Raw genomic sequence first — 17,453 nt, forward strand, 5'->3', positions numbered from 1 at the left:
GGCTCATACACGTCCTGATATTGCTTATGCAGTGAGTGTAGTAAGTCAATTTATGCATTCACTGAGTGTAGATCATATGGCTGCTGTTATGCGCATCTTAGCATATTTGAAGTCTGCACCTGGGAAAGGAGTTTTATATCAGAAGCATGGACATTTGAGGGTTGAAGGGTTCACAGATGCTGATTGGGCAGGAAGTGTGGGTGACCGACGGTCTACTTCGGGATATTTTACTTTTGTAGGAGGAAATTTGGTTACATGGAGAAGTAAAAAACAGAAGGTAGTATCAAGATCCTCAGCTGAGGCTGAGTATCGAGGGATGGCTCACGGCATTTGTGAGATTCTCTGGCTTCGAAAACTCCTTGAGGGGCTTGGGTTCAAACCAAAGGAGACCATGAGACTATGCTGTGATAATAAGTCAGCGAGAGATATAGCTGATAATCCGGTACAGCATGATAGGACAAAACATATGGAAGTTGATCGAGATTTTATTAAAGAGAAACTTGAAAGGAAGATTGTGTCAATACCTTTTGTGAATTCGGAGGAGCAACTTACAGATGTTCTAACTCATGCAGTATTTAGTCGAAAGTTTGATGACTCATTTGTCAAGTTGGGCATGTGTGATATCTATGTACCAACTTGAGGGGGATTGTTAGTCATGAGTCAATATTAGGAAAAAAGGGAATGTAAATAGTAGGAGTCCTTTATTAAGTAGGTTGTTTATAAGCTTTATTTAGTTTCCTAGTTGAACACTGATTGTATATATATATATATTTCCAAAGAAGCAATACAATTAAAAATAAAATTCCCGTAAAAGTTCTATTGTGTAGTAGTATCTTTTTTAGATTCAACTCTAAGTAATGACGAGTTTGATGTAAAATATTACATAAATTATCTTCTCATATAAAAAAACATGTGTAACATTACATCAATTACCCAAAGACCAAATTGAATATTCATTGCCTTTTATATGTATTGAGAATGCTGATATTTCATTGATTGAATAATGATAAGTTACATGAGGGTATTTATACTTACACTTAAGAAAAGTAAAAGAGGTAAAAGTAAAAACTACACAATTTACTGCAGTAACTTCCTCTTCAATATCGCATAGCAAATTGTGATAATAAAATGTAATTAACCAAGCCATCCAAGGATTGGTATGAACTATGAAGAATCACCTTGTTTGGTGCAAATATTTTCCTTTTCCATTAGCTTTAGGATTCTATCTCTAATCCCCTCCCCTTCTTTCTTCGTCATTATTTTTTTAATTGTTCTTTCAATCTCCCCTCTATCCATCCCATGCTCCAACTGTCACATATTCCAAGCTCGACTCCGTCGTCTGCAACTCGAATCTCACAGGTTTTCTGGAAAAATTTCAAACTTGCATAACTTCTTCATTTCAAGTCATTTTCCGATCACCTCCGTCCACTCTTTGGACTGTAGTGTCCCACATCACCCAAGAGAGAGGATCCTCTATGCCTTCTATGTACATGCTCACCTCCCATTGCAAGAAGCGTTTTGGGAACTCACTGGCTCTGGATCCCATAAGAACTCTGAAGTTTGCAAGTTTGGGCAAGAGCAGTCCTAGGATGGGTGACCCTCTAGGAAGTTCTTGTACCGAAACCCAAGAACAAATCCGTGAAAGCGTGGCCCAAAATGGACAATATCTTGCTTTGAGGACTACAATGTGACACCAACTGCAACCCAACTTTCCACAAATGACTCACATATCCTGCATTTGCCATTTAATCACTTAGACATGGCATGCAAATCATAGGAACCCCCTCACAAATACTCTCCAATGTAGAGTTCCAACCATTATGAGTCCAAAACACTCCAATGGCTTGATGTGCCAGCACTTCTTTTTGTGGAGCCCATTTCATGATGTGGCCTTTTTAATTTAGGATCTGGAAAAATGCATTAGGCAACTGTTTGACCCATTTTGACCCATGAACTAACCCGAACCACCCACAAAAATGGTCGGTTGCTATTGGATAGACCCCATGCTATCTCCAAAAATAGGGTTGCATTAATTGCAGCAATGCTCCCAAAGCTCACATAGATGACAGATTGTGGTGCTTGAGTGTTCAGCCATGGAATGCAACTTTGGCCTTGTGATAATAAGTTGCTGCTTGAAGAAGTGCTTGCAGTAAAGCACTTGTGAAATGGGCCTACGGAAAAATTGGAGTGTCGAATTCTTGGCGGATTGTGGCTAGTGAATTTCCTTCAAGGTCTTCAAAAGTATTGAAAATGATACCACGGGAGGCTTCGACTCCCTTCTTCAGGCGAAAAACTGATTCATAGAATTTTTGTGGCTCCTTTGTTTTGAGCACAGGAAGGTCTTTGACTTTGAAAAGTGGAAGCTATAATATTGGCTCTTCAGTCGAGAATCTGTTGATCTCAACATAGAAAGATATGCATGCAGATATAAGTATGTAATTGTGGTAACCCTAAAAATACAAGTATATATTAACATATAATTATCTGGATTGTACCTAACAAGACCATAATTTTGACTCGGTATCATGTTTTCTTCTCTTTTTAATACAATGATATTTTACTTATGGGGGAAGAGTGTTTCTTGGTCACACTAATGAATAAGTCATAACTAAATATCAAATTTAAAACAAATCACAAATTATTTACTATGTGAATTGAACTTGATATGGATACATTTCTTGACCTTTCGGCTAGATCAACTGATCTAGTACTATTGACTGGCCACCCTTCACTTATTAATTAGCTAGAAACCAAAGGATTTTCCCAACTTATTTAAATTGGTTTATTACGTAAATCACATACACATTACAATTCTTCGATTTCTAATAAACGGCATATATAGATCGAAGAATTACTAATAGATTGATGTCAAGTTTGATAGAATAGAGCAACCAACCCCAAATAATTAAACAATAACAGTAGATGGACTCAAGATCTTAATTATTTTATATACCGTGATGTAACACTTGATGATAAATAAATGATTTTTTCCCACATCTTTTCTTACTTTACATGCCTCTACTTATTTTTTTCTTTCTTTAATTGTTTTTGGATGTAATAAACTTTCTAAAAATCAGAAATAATAAGACTGTGCATAGGTAAAAATTGGATGTGAAATTTACACTCTCAACAAAAATAAGAAGGGGATGTATACGTACCTGGATTGGAAAGGAAATTTTGAAAAGAAACTCATAAAAACCACATGCACAGTTACCTTGTATGGGGAGGTAACCCTTTTCAGCAGAAGTGGAAAAGCAGCATAAGCAAGAAAGGAAGACTCAGCCGAAGTCCTCAACAAAACCCTTGGGAGCTTAAGGTTCTCAGCAACATGTTGAGTGAAACTAAATAGAAGATCAGATATCAAACAAGCAACAGGCTCCTGATCATCAACTGATAGCAACCTAGCCAAATATTCACCGAAGGGTTCAAACTTCAAAGCAATTGACGTTTAGAAGCGAAATGAACGCCATAACATCGCTCGTGGAAGCCTCGGTGTAGGGTTGAGAGAGTTGAATGGATTATGGTTAATGAGAAGCCTTTGTGGTGTAGAATGTTGTCCAGTTCTAGCATAGGGTTTAGATGTCCTTGAAGAGGCATTGGGAACAAAATCAACCTCAAACCATTCATTTCCTCCATATTAGTACTCAGTGGGAGTAGCCTCTGTAATTTTCTCATCGACTGATAAATTCCTCCGTAGTAGAACTTAGTGGAAGTATATTTTAGATAAATAATTGTAGTGAACAAATGGATTGGTTGATTTCATCGAGGATCCATATTCCTTATAGGCGGCAGATGCAGAATCATACAAGAGAATTACTTTAGTCTAAAGAAGGAGGCGAAATTGAACTGTAGAAATGAACAGTGTTTTGGACGACATTTCAGTTTATTCACAAGATTGCCACTCAGGTGCTTTTAGCCAACTTTCTGGCTTCGTTTCCACTTTCTCAAACCCTAGCAGCCACAACACCATCTCTGGAATAGCATCGGCACCTGCTTCCTAAAACCAAAACCACACAAACTCGGCTTCATTTCTGTAACTCGACAGCTTCGATGAGATGAAGGAGAAGAGCAGGGAGATGGGCTCGAGTCGGCGGGCGGAAGAGATCTTCAGGGATTACAGTGGTCGGAGAACCAATGCCGTCCATGCTTTAACTAACGGTACTCCGATCTCTCTCTCTCTCTCTCTCTCCCCTCCGTTTCTCTCTCTTAATTTCCTTTTGGTTTTGGAAATCTCTGACCTTTTGGGTGATGTTGTTTTCTCATGTGGACAGAGAGAGAGAGGTCGAGCAAGGTTTCGTCGATTTCAGTCAACTTGGGCTACCCCCATTGTCCGGTAAGGTATCAATCTCTTCCTATCCTCACGTTTCTCTGGTTTTCGCTTTGATTTTTTTATGCAAGGTTTGAGATTTCTTTAATCATACAATCAGCTTGCCTTAATTATTCTTTCACTATATTTGACTGTTGTAGTCCTCTCTTAGCTACTTAAATTACACAATAAAAATCCCAAGAAAAATTTTCTCACTCTGTAATTTCCCTCAGATCCCTTCTCTCGCCTATGTCGTCTTACTCCACCGTTCGCATTAGGAAGGCCCGTGCGTGGTTTTTTTTTTGGGGGGGGGGGATTTCAGATTTCAAGGGGGAGAGAGGCTGTGCTTCGTTACGATCGGGCCGAGCTTCTATCTGCAAATCGAGGCCCTGGTCAAGCATAAGCATTGCAGGCCTGCGGTGAGTTCTAGGTCACCTCCTCCTTCTCCTATAAGCTTTCCTATATACATCAATATTAAAAGAACAATTTACAATATTTAATTTCACCATTTTCTCACACTTCCCGTTGATTGTCCGTTGAATTTGCAGCGAAAGAAGAAGGAAGGAAATGTCGCTAGGTACGTCACCAGGTCACAAGTTGTCAAGCAGCTTCAAGTCAGTCTTCCCCTCTTCAGGTCTGTCTCTAGTATTCAAGTTGTAATTTCTGTATTTTCACATGATTTATGTAATTTATGTTAATCTAGGGTTTAGGGTTTGTGCATTATTCGGATTTGGCGTTAGTTGCTGTTATCCAGATTTTGTATCTTTATGTGGAAATGAGTCGTAGCTGGTAAATGAGAAGCAAAGTAAGCAAATTACGGAGATACCTCGAGAAAAGTATAAAATGCCCCTGGTATGGATTGACTTGGAAATGGTTGGTGAGGGTAAAATAATGTATGTTCCTTTTACCCTTTTGTTATTTGTGGATAAAATAATGTATGTTCCTATCATGGTTTCTTTTTATTCTCCAAAAATAGATTTTTAATACGCTGTTTACTGAAATTTCAGTCCTTGGAGTGAAGCTCCTTATAAGGACGCTGCAGGGAGAACGACATCTGGGAATTTACCTCTTAATGCATTTTTGTCTGAGGTATCTTTGTTTTCATTGCTACCCTGTTTAAATTAGCTTACATATGCTCTTCATGAATTTTTTTTTCCATTTATTTTGGATGATATACATGTTTCCCTTTTTTCTTTGTGTAAAGAATCTCCTTAGCCAATTGTAAATTGTAATTATATCTTTGTTTTTTTGTGATTCCAGTGGGCCCTCATGACACTGTTAAATCCAAACCGAAGTTTGGCGAATTTGATATATGTCGGATACAATGGCAGTCCTGCTTCAGCTATCCATGTTACTAGAAGAAGATCAGTAGATCGTAAAACGCAAAAAACAGAAAGAAATGTTAGCTTCTTCGTTTTTGGTCCTAAAAATGCAAGAAAATCCCCTCTTTGAAATTCATTCATAGGAAGGTATGGCTTTCCCCCTTCACTATACTCAACATAGTTAATTAGTTCTGTATATTATAAATGTGAAGAGAAAGGGTACTACCATACCTAATCCCATTTTCTGAATCTTTGGTATAACAAAATTTATTGGGTGATAACTTCCTAGCTCTCAGATGTTGTTATAGTTCTACACAAATGAATTATTTTGCTCCTGAAACTACCCAATTTTCTTTTCTTTTTTCTTTTCAAACTGAGACAAAGCTCACCGTGTCTGCTATCCCTTTCCTGTTTGACTCTGGTCTATCGTCCATTTTAGAAAATATTTGTGGTGACTGTAGATTTATTCTTTCATTTGGCTTTGTTAATTTGTTGTTGCCAATTTTGACCTCAGGCATTTCTCAAAGAGCGAGACTATACCTACTGGTGAGCGTTATGCAGTGAATGTCATTAACCAGATTGGGGTGAGTACTATCATATATGACACTTTTTGCTTTGAGAAAGGTAACGGGTAAGGGAGGTATGGGTATGGGTTTTTAGGGAGGTGGTCTGGTGTCAGTGCCTTCACGGGGTGCGGGTGTGATATGGGGGAGAGTGGGGGTGTGATTTGGGGGAGATAAGAGAGGGGGTTGGTTGCAGAGAGAAGGTGACGATGGGTGCACAATTAGGGGGACAGAAACAGAGTTGATTGGGTACAAGATTTGAGGGTAGGGTTGAGGGAATGAGTGTGTTAGCTGCAGAGAGATGGTGGGGTTGAGTTAGTATCTCTCCCTTTTTGTAGCTTCTCTCTTCCTCCATCTATGACATCTTTGTTTTGGGGTCAAAATATGTTCACTTTTACATAGAAATTTGAGTGTTTTATTCATTTATTTGGGTTTTTGTAGCTGATGCATATTAGGTTTTGTGTTTCTGGGTTTTATCACTAATTGTCAATTGGATTTTCTGGTTTCAAAAATAGGTGGAGGCATCAACTAATCAGCTGGCTGATCAGCAGATGCCAGTGTATAATCTTGCATCGAAGATTCTTTGTCGGGTTATCAATGTATCATTGAAGGTAGTATGGTGGCAGCTCTTATAAAGAAAACTAAGAATTCTGGATTTAATTGTTTCCCTGCTTCTTTTGTACTCAAGTTATTGGGCTTTGCGAGGGAATAATATGTTTCTTTCGGCTGAATTATAGGCTGAACCAGACACTGATGAAGTATTTTCACAAGTCACTTTACTTCCCGAATCAAATGTAAGTTGTTGGCTTGAGGATTCTGATTTATTGTGGGCGGGTAAAACTGATTATGGGTTGCGATTCTGATGGTTTTGATGTTATAAATTTTAGCAAGATGAGAATGCAGTGGAGAAGGAAATAACATAGGGCGCGCGTCCTTAAACAGGAAAAGACTTTGGATAGGCAAAGCCAAATTAAGGAAGAGAATAGGTAGAGGCTAAAACATAATCAAGTGGAAATTTTAGGTACAAAATGGGCAGTGAGTCAAGAAATTATACAATGGTGTCCAGCCACTTTCCACCACGGCCACTTTAAAAGGCTTAGTTCTTTTTCCAAGTGAAGAAATAAAATGGCACTTGAATCGTAGAAATATTAACATCTAGATTCAAATGAAAAGAACTGCATATTTGAAGGGAAAAAAACACACCAGCACACACTTGGAAATAGCTGGAAATATTGGCAAACCTCACAATGTATATGCATGCTTTAGTGATATTTATAATGAGGATATTTATATTAGCAAACCTCACTTATGCCCTGTACACATTCTACTATTTAATTAAGAGGTATTCATCAATTTCCCCCCTGAACTTGTGACCATTGGCCAATTTCCCCCCTGAACTTTAATTTTGGCCAATTTCCCCCCTCAACTCTCATAATTAGTCAATTTCCCCCCTCAACTTTAATTTGGCCAATTTCCCCCCTCAACTCTCAAAATTAGTCAATTTGCACCCTACTGTTAATTTTTTTTTTTTTTTTTTTTTAATTTTTCATCTATTCTTTTCTTAATTTTCAATTTTTCTAATAACTTCCAACAAAGTACTAAAATGAACATAAACTCACCTGCATAATATAGGGTAAAATGTACAAAAACATAATACAGTTAGTATGTGATATGGGTTGATTATAAGAAAAAGTTATGAATCGGGTTTAAAGCATGTAGAAGAAGAAATAATAATCCTAAACTCATGGATCAGACCTATTTCAATAAAATGGGTTATTCTTAATAAGGAGTCGAAAATTATGAATAGACTAGCCATTTTTTCACTAAAGCTCGATTCTCCGCAATTTACTTGAACTTAGCTTTCACTTTTATAAAGAAAATTGTATTCACATACAAAAATTTACACATCAATCCTTTTTGTTATCAATTTTGTATAGTCAAAAATCAAATAAAATTACTCCATACTGATTTATTATGACTAATAATACTATCTATGATAAATTGTAAAATTCTAAATTTTAATCTATTTGTAATAGGATAAAGATATAGGAACATGATTAACATACATCTTATTTAGTTTCTTACACACACTTGTTTAATTATGATCAAATTAAAAAATTAATAGTAGGGTGCAAATTGACTAATTATAAGAGTTGAGGGGGGAAATTGGCTAAATTAAAGTTGAGGGGGGAAATTGACTAATCATGAGAGTTGAGGGGGGAAATTGGCCAAAATTGAAGTTGAGGGGGGAAATTGGCTAATGGTCACAAGTTCAGGGGGGAAATTGATGAATACCTCTTTAATTAATGAAGAAAACGATTCTCAATGTCTAGCTATTCATTTATTATCTTCAGTGATTTGGAAACCTACTACTATAGTTTTCAGAATGGTTATGTCACACCCTGCGATTCTTCCTGTCAAAATGGGGAAGGTTTGCATGGTTGTCACTCTTCGAACAGGTTAGTGGGTTTCTCTGGATTTTCATTTTTCTCTATTGGGTTTCGATTAGTTCTCAAGTTTTTGCGTTTCTTGATTTGCTTTTCGCATTTGAACGTAAAGTTTTTATTTCCTCATGAATCTGATCTGCCCTGTTCAAAGATTTCTCTGGTTAGAACTTCAATCTACAAGCTTTGTGGCTGATCAGAAGCTACCGTATTTGGATTTTGCTGGTAAGCATAAAATTATATATATATATATATATATATATATGTGTGTGTGTGTGTGTGTGTGTGTGTGTGTGTGTGTGTTCATTAAGTTTGTATAATTACGTGGGTGTTCTTTGAGTGCTATGTACATATTTCCTAAAAGAAACTCATTTCTCACGCTATTTTCTTATTCTGCACCTTTGTTGAATTTTTGGCCTTTTATTTATTTTTTTATTCAATTCAAATGACCAAAATAAACACGAGTGTATAAGGAGAATAATGAGTATGCGGAAATCAGTATCATTTGCTAAAATGTTTATCTTTATAGCTCATGGTATATATGAGTTTTGTTGTTGTTGCTTTTCTTGCCTTTGCACGTTCTGTTCTGAAATTTATAAATACATAGAATATTGTAATTGAAAGAAAAATAACTTTGGACCAAATTCTACATACTCAATTTGACAGGAAGAGGGTTTCGAATCGGACTATTGGAAGACAAAAGGGTTATAATTGTTATGACTGGATTGAGCATGGTATGTTTAATTATGCAGATGACCATCTGTTTTACTTTGATTAATTTCGTTGGTCAGTGCATATCATCGATAATGTATTTAATAAATGATGAAGAAACGGTGTCTGGCTTCAATACTACAAGTGTATCATCCGTTAGATTCGACAATTATTAATCTTTTAGTGTAAATCTTAACCATTTATTTCCCGTATCATTCAATATTATTGAAGTACTTTCTGTAGAAACCTGCTGGAAAAAAAATTGATGTAGAAACCTGTGAAAAGCTCAATGCAGGCATCTCAACTCAATTACTACAAACCCTATTCAAGGTGAAAGCTGTTGTACACTATGGAATTGCAGGAAATGCAGATCCCCAACTTCAAATTGGAGATGATACCATCCCTTAATTTTGGGCTCATACAGGCCTTTGGAATTGGCAGGTATAAAACACTAATTTTCTTTAGAAAATTGGCTTTTGTTTGGTAATCTTTTTTTAATCCCAGTTAATTGAATATCCAATTAATAGAAAATTGTATTTGTACCAAATGCCATTTCAATTGAATGGTTGGTGTATTTGTTCCAAACGACATTCGAATTGGATGATTGGTTTATTTGTTCCAAACCCCAATATAATAGTATTTGTATTTCTGCCCATTTATGGATGATTGCTGTAGCTGCTATGATTGTCAGATTGTGTATGTTGGCTATTGCTTAACTGAGCAAATAAAGTTAGCAAAAAAGTAGATGCTATGTTAGTGTATGTCAATGGGGAGTGTAGCTATGAAATATATGATTACATTGATCAAGGATGATGAGTATAACAGAGTCCTAACTGAGCAATGTATGTTAGTGACTCAGTGTAGATGCTATCCTTTGAATTTAGTGAGTTCTTTTGGGCAAGGGTTATCAAGTTTTTTTGTTGTTGAATTTCTCTGGCTTCATTTAATTTTTTTAGAAGTACAAGAGTAGAAGCCTTTCGTGCAGAAGCTTTACATCCTCCCTCAACAATTTGTGTCTTTCTGTCAAAATTATTCATTTCTTCCTGTATTACAGTTTCAAAAAGGATTTCCATATTGTCCCCAGTCAATCTGAGGATTCTATTTGATTTCTAAGAATTGTGGCAAAGAACAGGCAAATGCATCTAGACGGGTGGTTTGGTGGTTAGGAGACTTGGAGGGCCAATGGAGGCAGTCTATTCTTCCCATATTTTCTTTTTTAGGTTAGTAAATGCAGCTTTAAAGAAATGACGTTATATCATCGCAATCTCATTGCTCGATTTTATTCAGCATTGGTTTTGATATGATAGTATCCTGTTAACTATCCTATGGAACAAATTCACAATTTCTCATATTTAGACTCAAATGCTAATAGATTCTGATTGGTTTTTAATCCTTTGATGATCTGGCATCCAGTTTGTAGATTTCTCTTATGCCGGGTTTTATCTTTCTTATGTTGTTTTTTTTTTTAAATTAAATTTTTTGGAATTTTCAGAATTTTGGGTCGTTGGAGGCAGAAGTTGGTTGCTTTGCTTGACATGATGAGGTATATAATTATACACCCAATTGACTTTGATCTTTATGTTTTTAATAATTGAGAAAGAGTAGTGTTAATAATTGAGAAATCTGTGTTAGACATGTTTACATGACAACTTCATCTTTGAGATTTGTTTGGTTTTGAAATTCCATCAAAAGCAAGGGTTTTTGTGCGATTGATTTTGTGAGGGAGATAAGGCATGACCTTCTAATTTGGTTTTTTCTCCCTCATTGTTCAAATTCCTTCAGAATCTTGCAATTTGCCTTTCTAAATTAGCTTAAGAAATATTTCGTTAATTTGATCATTGAGATTGGTTCTGAAATTCCAATTTGTTTGAGCAATGACAAATTGGGATGGTTTTTAAATTCCCCATTGAAAAATACATAGCAATTTTAGCTACTGTTTGTTAAGCAAATACATAGCTAATAATTAATGTCTGTTTACTCTCAAAAAACCTTTCCCAAATCCTCAAATGCATAGCTAATTCAATTAAATGCACATTTGATTGCTGCAATCAATGTCAGATATTCCTTGGGAGTAAGCATTGTTCAATTTTAATTGTAAATGGCAGTTGAAATTGTCTTATTTATTACCACTATTGATTTGGATCTGTAATACACAATGTTTAGATCATTTGATCGGTACTTACTTAAGTTTAATATTGGCAATTTGGATGTGATCTAATTGATCCAGTCTCGAATAGTGTGGCATATGAGATGATAACAGACTAATAGAGGAAAAGATTTACAAATTTTGGCAAGTCCTGGCCATTTTTTTGGTTTCCCTGGTGATATATATCTATCTTCATAACCAAATAGCGATAACTTCGAGTTTCTAAATGTTTTAATGTGTTTTGAGTCCTGCATTTTTGTAACGTCTGTGCAAGTTGTCACTAAAATCTTTTGGTTTCTGGGTACTTTAGTTTTTCAGCATTGTATTGTAGTTTTTAATTTATCTTTGTTGGATAGAGGGCATGTGCTGTGGGTTTTGGTGTTTAGCGAATATTCTGAGCTTCATTACTATTTTAATGTTTCCTGCTGCCCTACAATGAAATGAACATTACAATAACCAATATAACAATAAAATCAGTCACAGATTCCAAGCATAATGCATCAAAAGTGCGCTGAAACATAATTCTAAATAATACGCAGTTAAGCAAAAACAGGGTAGATAAGCATATTGTGAGATGATCGATTCCAGAATGCATATTAACAGCTTTATCCGGATGGTAATTGAGAACATTATCAAGTATAAATGACTGGTCATCGGCTGGCAGTGCATCCCCATCATTGTACCTGGATAGAATAATTTAAAACCCCATAGTGGGTTAGAGCATTGCCAAGCACCAAGCAAAGATGTCTCAATATGATTCGTTAGTTAGTTTTCATGACACAATTTCAATTTCTTTGCTTTCTTTGGAAATTTGTGCGTTTATCTTTGTTTTTTTGGGTTTGCTGATTTTCATGTGCTTTGTATTCATGATTGTTTATTTTGTAAAGGAAATGCGGGATATGATAGAGATGCAAGCAAATTTCTAATCTTTGTCCATCCGGTTTTCACTTTGTTTAATTTGATCTGATTTAGCCTCCTTTTCGTTGCTTTTGAGGAAACCAAATTAAATCTGCCTTTAGATCTTTGTATGTCATGCTTATGTTCTCCTTTATCGGGAGACTGATTTACTGTTTAAAATTGGTTGCGTTCTCTTATAGTTGCCCTTTTTGTTGGTTCTGAAAAAACAAAGTGACGTGGATTTCTGTCTTTCGATATCATGCTTATGTTGAAATGTTATACCTGCCAAAACCATATGTTGAAATGTTGGATAGGTAAACGTTTTTTGTTCTATTTTTAGGACTTCATTAACCGTTTAGAAGCGCAGCCAACGATTCAAGAGCAGAAGGGGAGCAAGCATGTGAGGTAATTTATTATGTTGAATTAAGTGGTTCTGAATTCAGTCGAACATTTGTGTGCAAGTTTGGTTTCTATATCTACCACGATTCATGTTTGCAATGATAGTATTGTAACATCAAATCCTAAAATGTATTGTGTCAAGAACCAATAAAAGGAATGTAATGTGTAAGTGCGTTTGATTATTCAAATGCAAAATTTTTAATTTTTAGAACGAGAGTTGCAATTAAAATTAACGTAGTGCTGAGCAGAAGTTTAATTAATTCAGTGTTGATAAATGATTGAAGGTTGCTCTATGATTCTATTGCTGTTTTGATAAGTATAAGTTTAGATAACGAAAGGGATAGAATGAAAATGAAAGCTTAGAATCTGGTGAATAATATGTTGGCATGTGTGTGTGTTCTCTTCAGGAGAATCGGTTGATATTTTTAATTGTATAATTTATTTTCCTTGGTCAAAATGTACGTCTGATTGCTTGCCTTCCCATAGATGGGTTAAGTTGGACATCCAGAAGAATTTGTTTGCATAAGAACTTTTTTTCTTTTTCTTTTCGTTGTGATCTGTTTTGTTAAAGGTGATGATAAAGATTTATCAATATTGTTTGTTCGGAGTTAGGTGGAAATTGGGAGGGAGTAAATTGTGATTCTAAACAGGACCATCGTGAGATATTCTTTTAAACTATGATTTATTTTTGTTGCTATAGTGCGGAAGACTTGGCTGCTTGAACAAGAACGACTACTGCAGGGCGTTCTACATGTTTTTGGCTTTCAACATTTTTGCTTCAAGACTTAGCTGCTTGAACAAGAACGAAACACCATCTTAACTGCAAGGCAAAATATGTGTGGACTGCATGTTACTTTTGTTTCTTACGGAAACAGGCGTCCTGCATGTGTTTTTGCTTTGCACGTTTGTGCTTGAAAACTTAGATGTTAGAATAAGAACGAAACTGTTTTTATGTTGCTTAACCTACAGGATATATATTTTGCCACATTGACTACAACGGCAAGATTTATGTGAACTGTATGTTACTTCTGTTTATTAGGGAACCAAAACGTTCAATTTCATCCTGTTCATTGTACAATGTCTTTTCATGTCAGCTCAGTTGAATGTATATAAAAATGAAGCTGCATATCTTACGGATCTCATTCACTCATCTATCCCTTTCTTCATTTATGATTGTGTTGAATTTATTCAGGTAAAATGTTTCTTATTCATTCAGTTCAAGGTGATGCATTCAAGTTCCGCAGCAACGCGTGGGCATATTTTCTAGTAAATACTATTTCTGCCTAGTGCTAATAACTTATGGTTTTATAGATAAAAAAAAATTAAATTAAATTAAGAAAAAAATACTATTCTTTTTGGGCCGCAGGTTTGCTATCCTGAATTATGGTCTCATATGTGTCTCTTTTTTAGTTTTGTGACACGTGTCCTTCACTTAACTTTAAAAACTTAATACTTGTTACTTTGCATAAAATTTAATTAAAAATTAAAAAACTCAAAAAAAAAAAAAAAAAAAAAATCCCCAATGTTGAAACTCATCATTGACACGGCCCAATCCCAATATTCCCCAAATACCATGGTAGGTACGTGTTGACCGACACCCAAAGGTAAAGCAAGCCATTTAGAATGCATGAGAACAAGAATAAATAAAACTTATAAATTTACATGTAATTAATATGCAAATGAGGAATGTATTTAGAGTATACAACCAATCCTAAACACTAAAAAGAATTAATATAAAATTGAATGTATGAAAAAATGGGTCCTACACCAAGAGGACTCGAAGATGCCAATGCGGAAGTGCCTTGACACAGGGATTGTATGTCTCGAATCTAAATCCTGAGGGGGCGCAAAACAAACATGAGTGGACCAAGTTTATATATATATATATATATATATATATATATATATAATAAAACAATTATCAACATATTAACCCCAAAAGTTTTATGAAAATATCAATAGCATAATATGTAGTAGGTTTTCCGAAAACCCTAGAATGTCATAAAACCTTTCATGAAACATATAGCATGCCATAAAACCTTTCATGAAACATATATCGTATAAAGTGTGCTAACTAGTGGTATCATAATCCCTGAAGGCAGAACATAGAACTCTTCCTTCACAACACTTCCTTCACAAGTATCAATCATCCACATGCCCCTACAACACCCACCTGAAATCATATATAGTATCAATCGCTCGAAAGCTCCTACAGCACCCACCCGAAGACATATATATAGTGACCATTAGATACACACAAAACTGTTGAACATAGTTTTTCCAAACATAGTATATATATCTCAAAAGCATCTTCATAGTATAAAGTCATCCATCATCTATACTATAAAGAAGCGTGTGAAAACATGTTCTAAATAGTATATCGTCATCCATTATATATCCTACAAAGAACATAGGTTCAATAGAAAATATGACAATTCAAAGTATTCTAAATAAGCATAATATCTCATAAAACGTAATCATTAATCATACTTTTCATGTATGCAATTCTACTATTAAAACATTCATTTTATGATTACGTTTTATGAGATATTATGCTTACTTAGAATATTTTGGAATACCTTATTTTCTTTCGAACCCATGTTTTTGTAGGGTATCTAATGGATGACGATATACTATTTAGAACATGTTTCATACACTTCTTTATAGTATGGATGATAGATGACTTTATACTATGAAGATGCTTTTGAGATATATGTACATATGTTTGGAAATACTATGTTCAATGGTTTTGTGTGTATCTAGTGGTCACTATATATATGCCTTCGGGTGGGTACTGTAGGAGCCTTCGGGCGATTGATACTATATACGCCTTCGAGTGGGTGCTGTAGGAGCCTGCGGACGATTGATACTTGTGAAAGAAGTGTTCTAAAGGAAGAGTTCTATGTTCTGCCTTTGAGCAATTATGATACCACTAGTTAGTACACTATATACGAGATACGTTTTATGAAAGGTTTTATGGCATGCTAAGGTTTTCGGAAAACCTACTAGATATTATGCTATTGATGTTTTCATAAAACTTTGGGGGTTAGTATGTTGATAACTGTTTCAGTATTATATATATATATATATATATATATATATCAACTTGTTTGTTTTGCGCCCCCTCAGGACTTAGAATTAAGGCGAACAATCCCAGCGTCAAGGCACTTCCGCATTGGCATCTTTGAATCCTCTCGATGTAGGACCCATTCCTTTATTAATTCAATTTTATATTATTTCCTTTTATTGTTCTAGTTTAGTTGTATGCTCTGAACACATTCCTCATTTGCACATTAATCATATTTAAATTTATAAGACCTATTTATTTATTGTTCTCATGCATCCTAATGGCTTGCGTCAGTTTCAAGTGTCGGCCAACACGTACCTACCTTGATGTTCGGGCAACATCGGGATCGGGGCATGTCAGATTGGTATCCGCGGTTGAAAAGCCACGCAAACTAGCGAAGACGGAAGAAGAAAGCCGAAGCCTTTGGGCTCAACAAGTTATGGGGTTGGGCTGCTCAACAGGGCTGGATTCCATGGCCGTGAGTCAACCGATCTTGCCGAAGAAAAAAGCCGGAGTCTCCAAGTTCTGGTCAATCCACAACTCAACTAAAATCATCAACCTATTTACCAAAATGAAGCTACGGGAGAGGGGAAGAATTATATACATATCACGAGGCCATACGTGGCTGAAAAACGACTGGAAAACAGCTTGCAAACTTCGGTTTGGCAAGAAAATTGGGGAATGTCCTTCCCCGAAGGTTCTTTGTCACAAACATCCCTAAACATACAGATTTCTTTAAAACAACTAAGACAAAGGAAAAAGGTAAGATTCAAAGGGAAATCGAGCCTTACCTAGTCGAAAAATGGGATGTCTTCGACGAATGGGTGTGTGGGGGTGCATCGAAGAGGAACGGAGAGAGTTGTCGAGAGGGAGAGATAAGGGAGAGTGAGGGAAAAGAGAGAACTATGAGAGAGGCAAGAGGTGAGAGACCGGGGAACACAAAAACAAGGTGGGCCCTACCTGGCTCACCAACCAATCCCAAAAACAAAATTTAAAATCGAGGGTAGGGTTTCACAATCATCCCTAATCTCCTTGCAATCCTTCCCCCAATCTCCTGCAATCCTTCAAAAGAAGCTCTTAAACCCCGTGGAAACTCATCATCCTTATCGTCCTAATCAACCCCATCAATCGAATCACTTATCACAGTCCTCAATCTCCCAACCCGTAGAAGAACCCATAATCCTAAGGCGTCCCCCTAAATCATCTCTTTCTATGCCGCTAATTCAACCAAAAAAAAACCCCAAACTCAAAACCCATAATCTTCTCTTCCACCAATTCAATACAAACAAACCCAGAAGTAGTATGGTAAGGAGGATGAGGTTAACGACAAAGAAGACGACCTAGAACCGGTGGGCTGTGGGAGCCTAAACTGGGTTTTTGATTTGACCCAAAAAAAGAAGATGACGATGATGGGTTGGTGAATAAAAAGACCGGCGATTGGGAGCGAATAGAGTCGGCGATGGGGGCCGAAACGGTCGGGGCAAGGGGTGGCTATTGGGGTGATGAGTTCTTGTGGGTTTATTTGTTTTCTTTAATTTTTTAATTTTTATTAATTTTATAGAAAAAAGTTAATAGTGTTTCTATAAGGTTAAATTGAG

At 36.0% G+C, this 17,453-nt stretch overlaps 1 protein-coding gene and 1 pseudogene across 30 annotated transcripts; one reads left to right on the forward strand and one right to left on the reverse strand.

The window, feature by feature from the left end:
- Window positions 1-1,112: 1,112 nt before the first annotated feature.
- On the reverse strand, window positions 1,113-3,763 carry LOC137714195 (UDP-glycosyltransferase 76F1-like; annotated as a pseudogene).
- A 126-nt stretch (window positions 3,764-3,889) lies between these two features.
- Window positions 3,890-13,930, forward strand: LOC148697758 (uncharacterized). 30 transcript variants are annotated; one of them, XM_088690659.1, is made up of 18 exons: window positions 3,890-4,158; window positions 4,272-4,338; window positions 4,540-4,725; window positions 4,855-4,940; window positions 5,017-5,199; window positions 5,314-5,395; window positions 5,567-5,775; window positions 6,143-6,212; window positions 6,707-6,802; window positions 6,929-7,177; window positions 8,570-8,650; window positions 8,790-8,860; window positions 9,302-9,369; window positions 9,632-9,787; window positions 10,479-10,566; window positions 10,839-10,889; window positions 12,730-12,794; window positions 13,489-13,930. In XM_088690659.1, exons 1-5 carry the CDS (start codon window positions 4,056-4,058, stop codon window positions 5,097-5,099), a joined length of 525 nt encoding a protein of 174 aa, XP_088546785.1. In that variant the 5' UTR covers window positions 3,890-4,055; the 3' UTR covers window positions 5,100-5,199; window positions 5,314-5,395; window positions 5,567-5,775; window positions 6,143-6,212; window positions 6,707-6,802; window positions 6,929-7,177; window positions 8,570-8,650; window positions 8,790-8,860; window positions 9,302-9,369; window positions 9,632-9,787; window positions 10,479-10,566; window positions 10,839-10,889; window positions 12,730-12,794; window positions 13,489-13,930. The 30 variants fall into 30 exon arrangements, 29 of the variants coding, with proteins under 29 accessions (XP_088546785.1, XP_088546790.1, XP_088546789.1 ...); XM_088690664.1 differs by having other exon boundaries at window positions 5,061-5,199; XM_088690663.1 differs by having other exon boundaries at window positions 3,891-4,158; window positions 5,047-5,199.
- The last annotated feature ends 3,523 nt before the right edge of the window (window positions 13,931-17,453 follow it).

Source organism: Pyrus communis, chromosome 3, assembly GCF_041283825.1.
Source record: "Pyrus communis isolate YQ-2024b chromosome 3, ASM4128382v1, whole genome shotgun sequence".
In the NCBI taxonomy this organism is placed as follows: Eukaryota; Viridiplantae; Streptophyta; class Magnoliopsida; order Rosales; family Rosaceae; genus Pyrus; species Pyrus communis.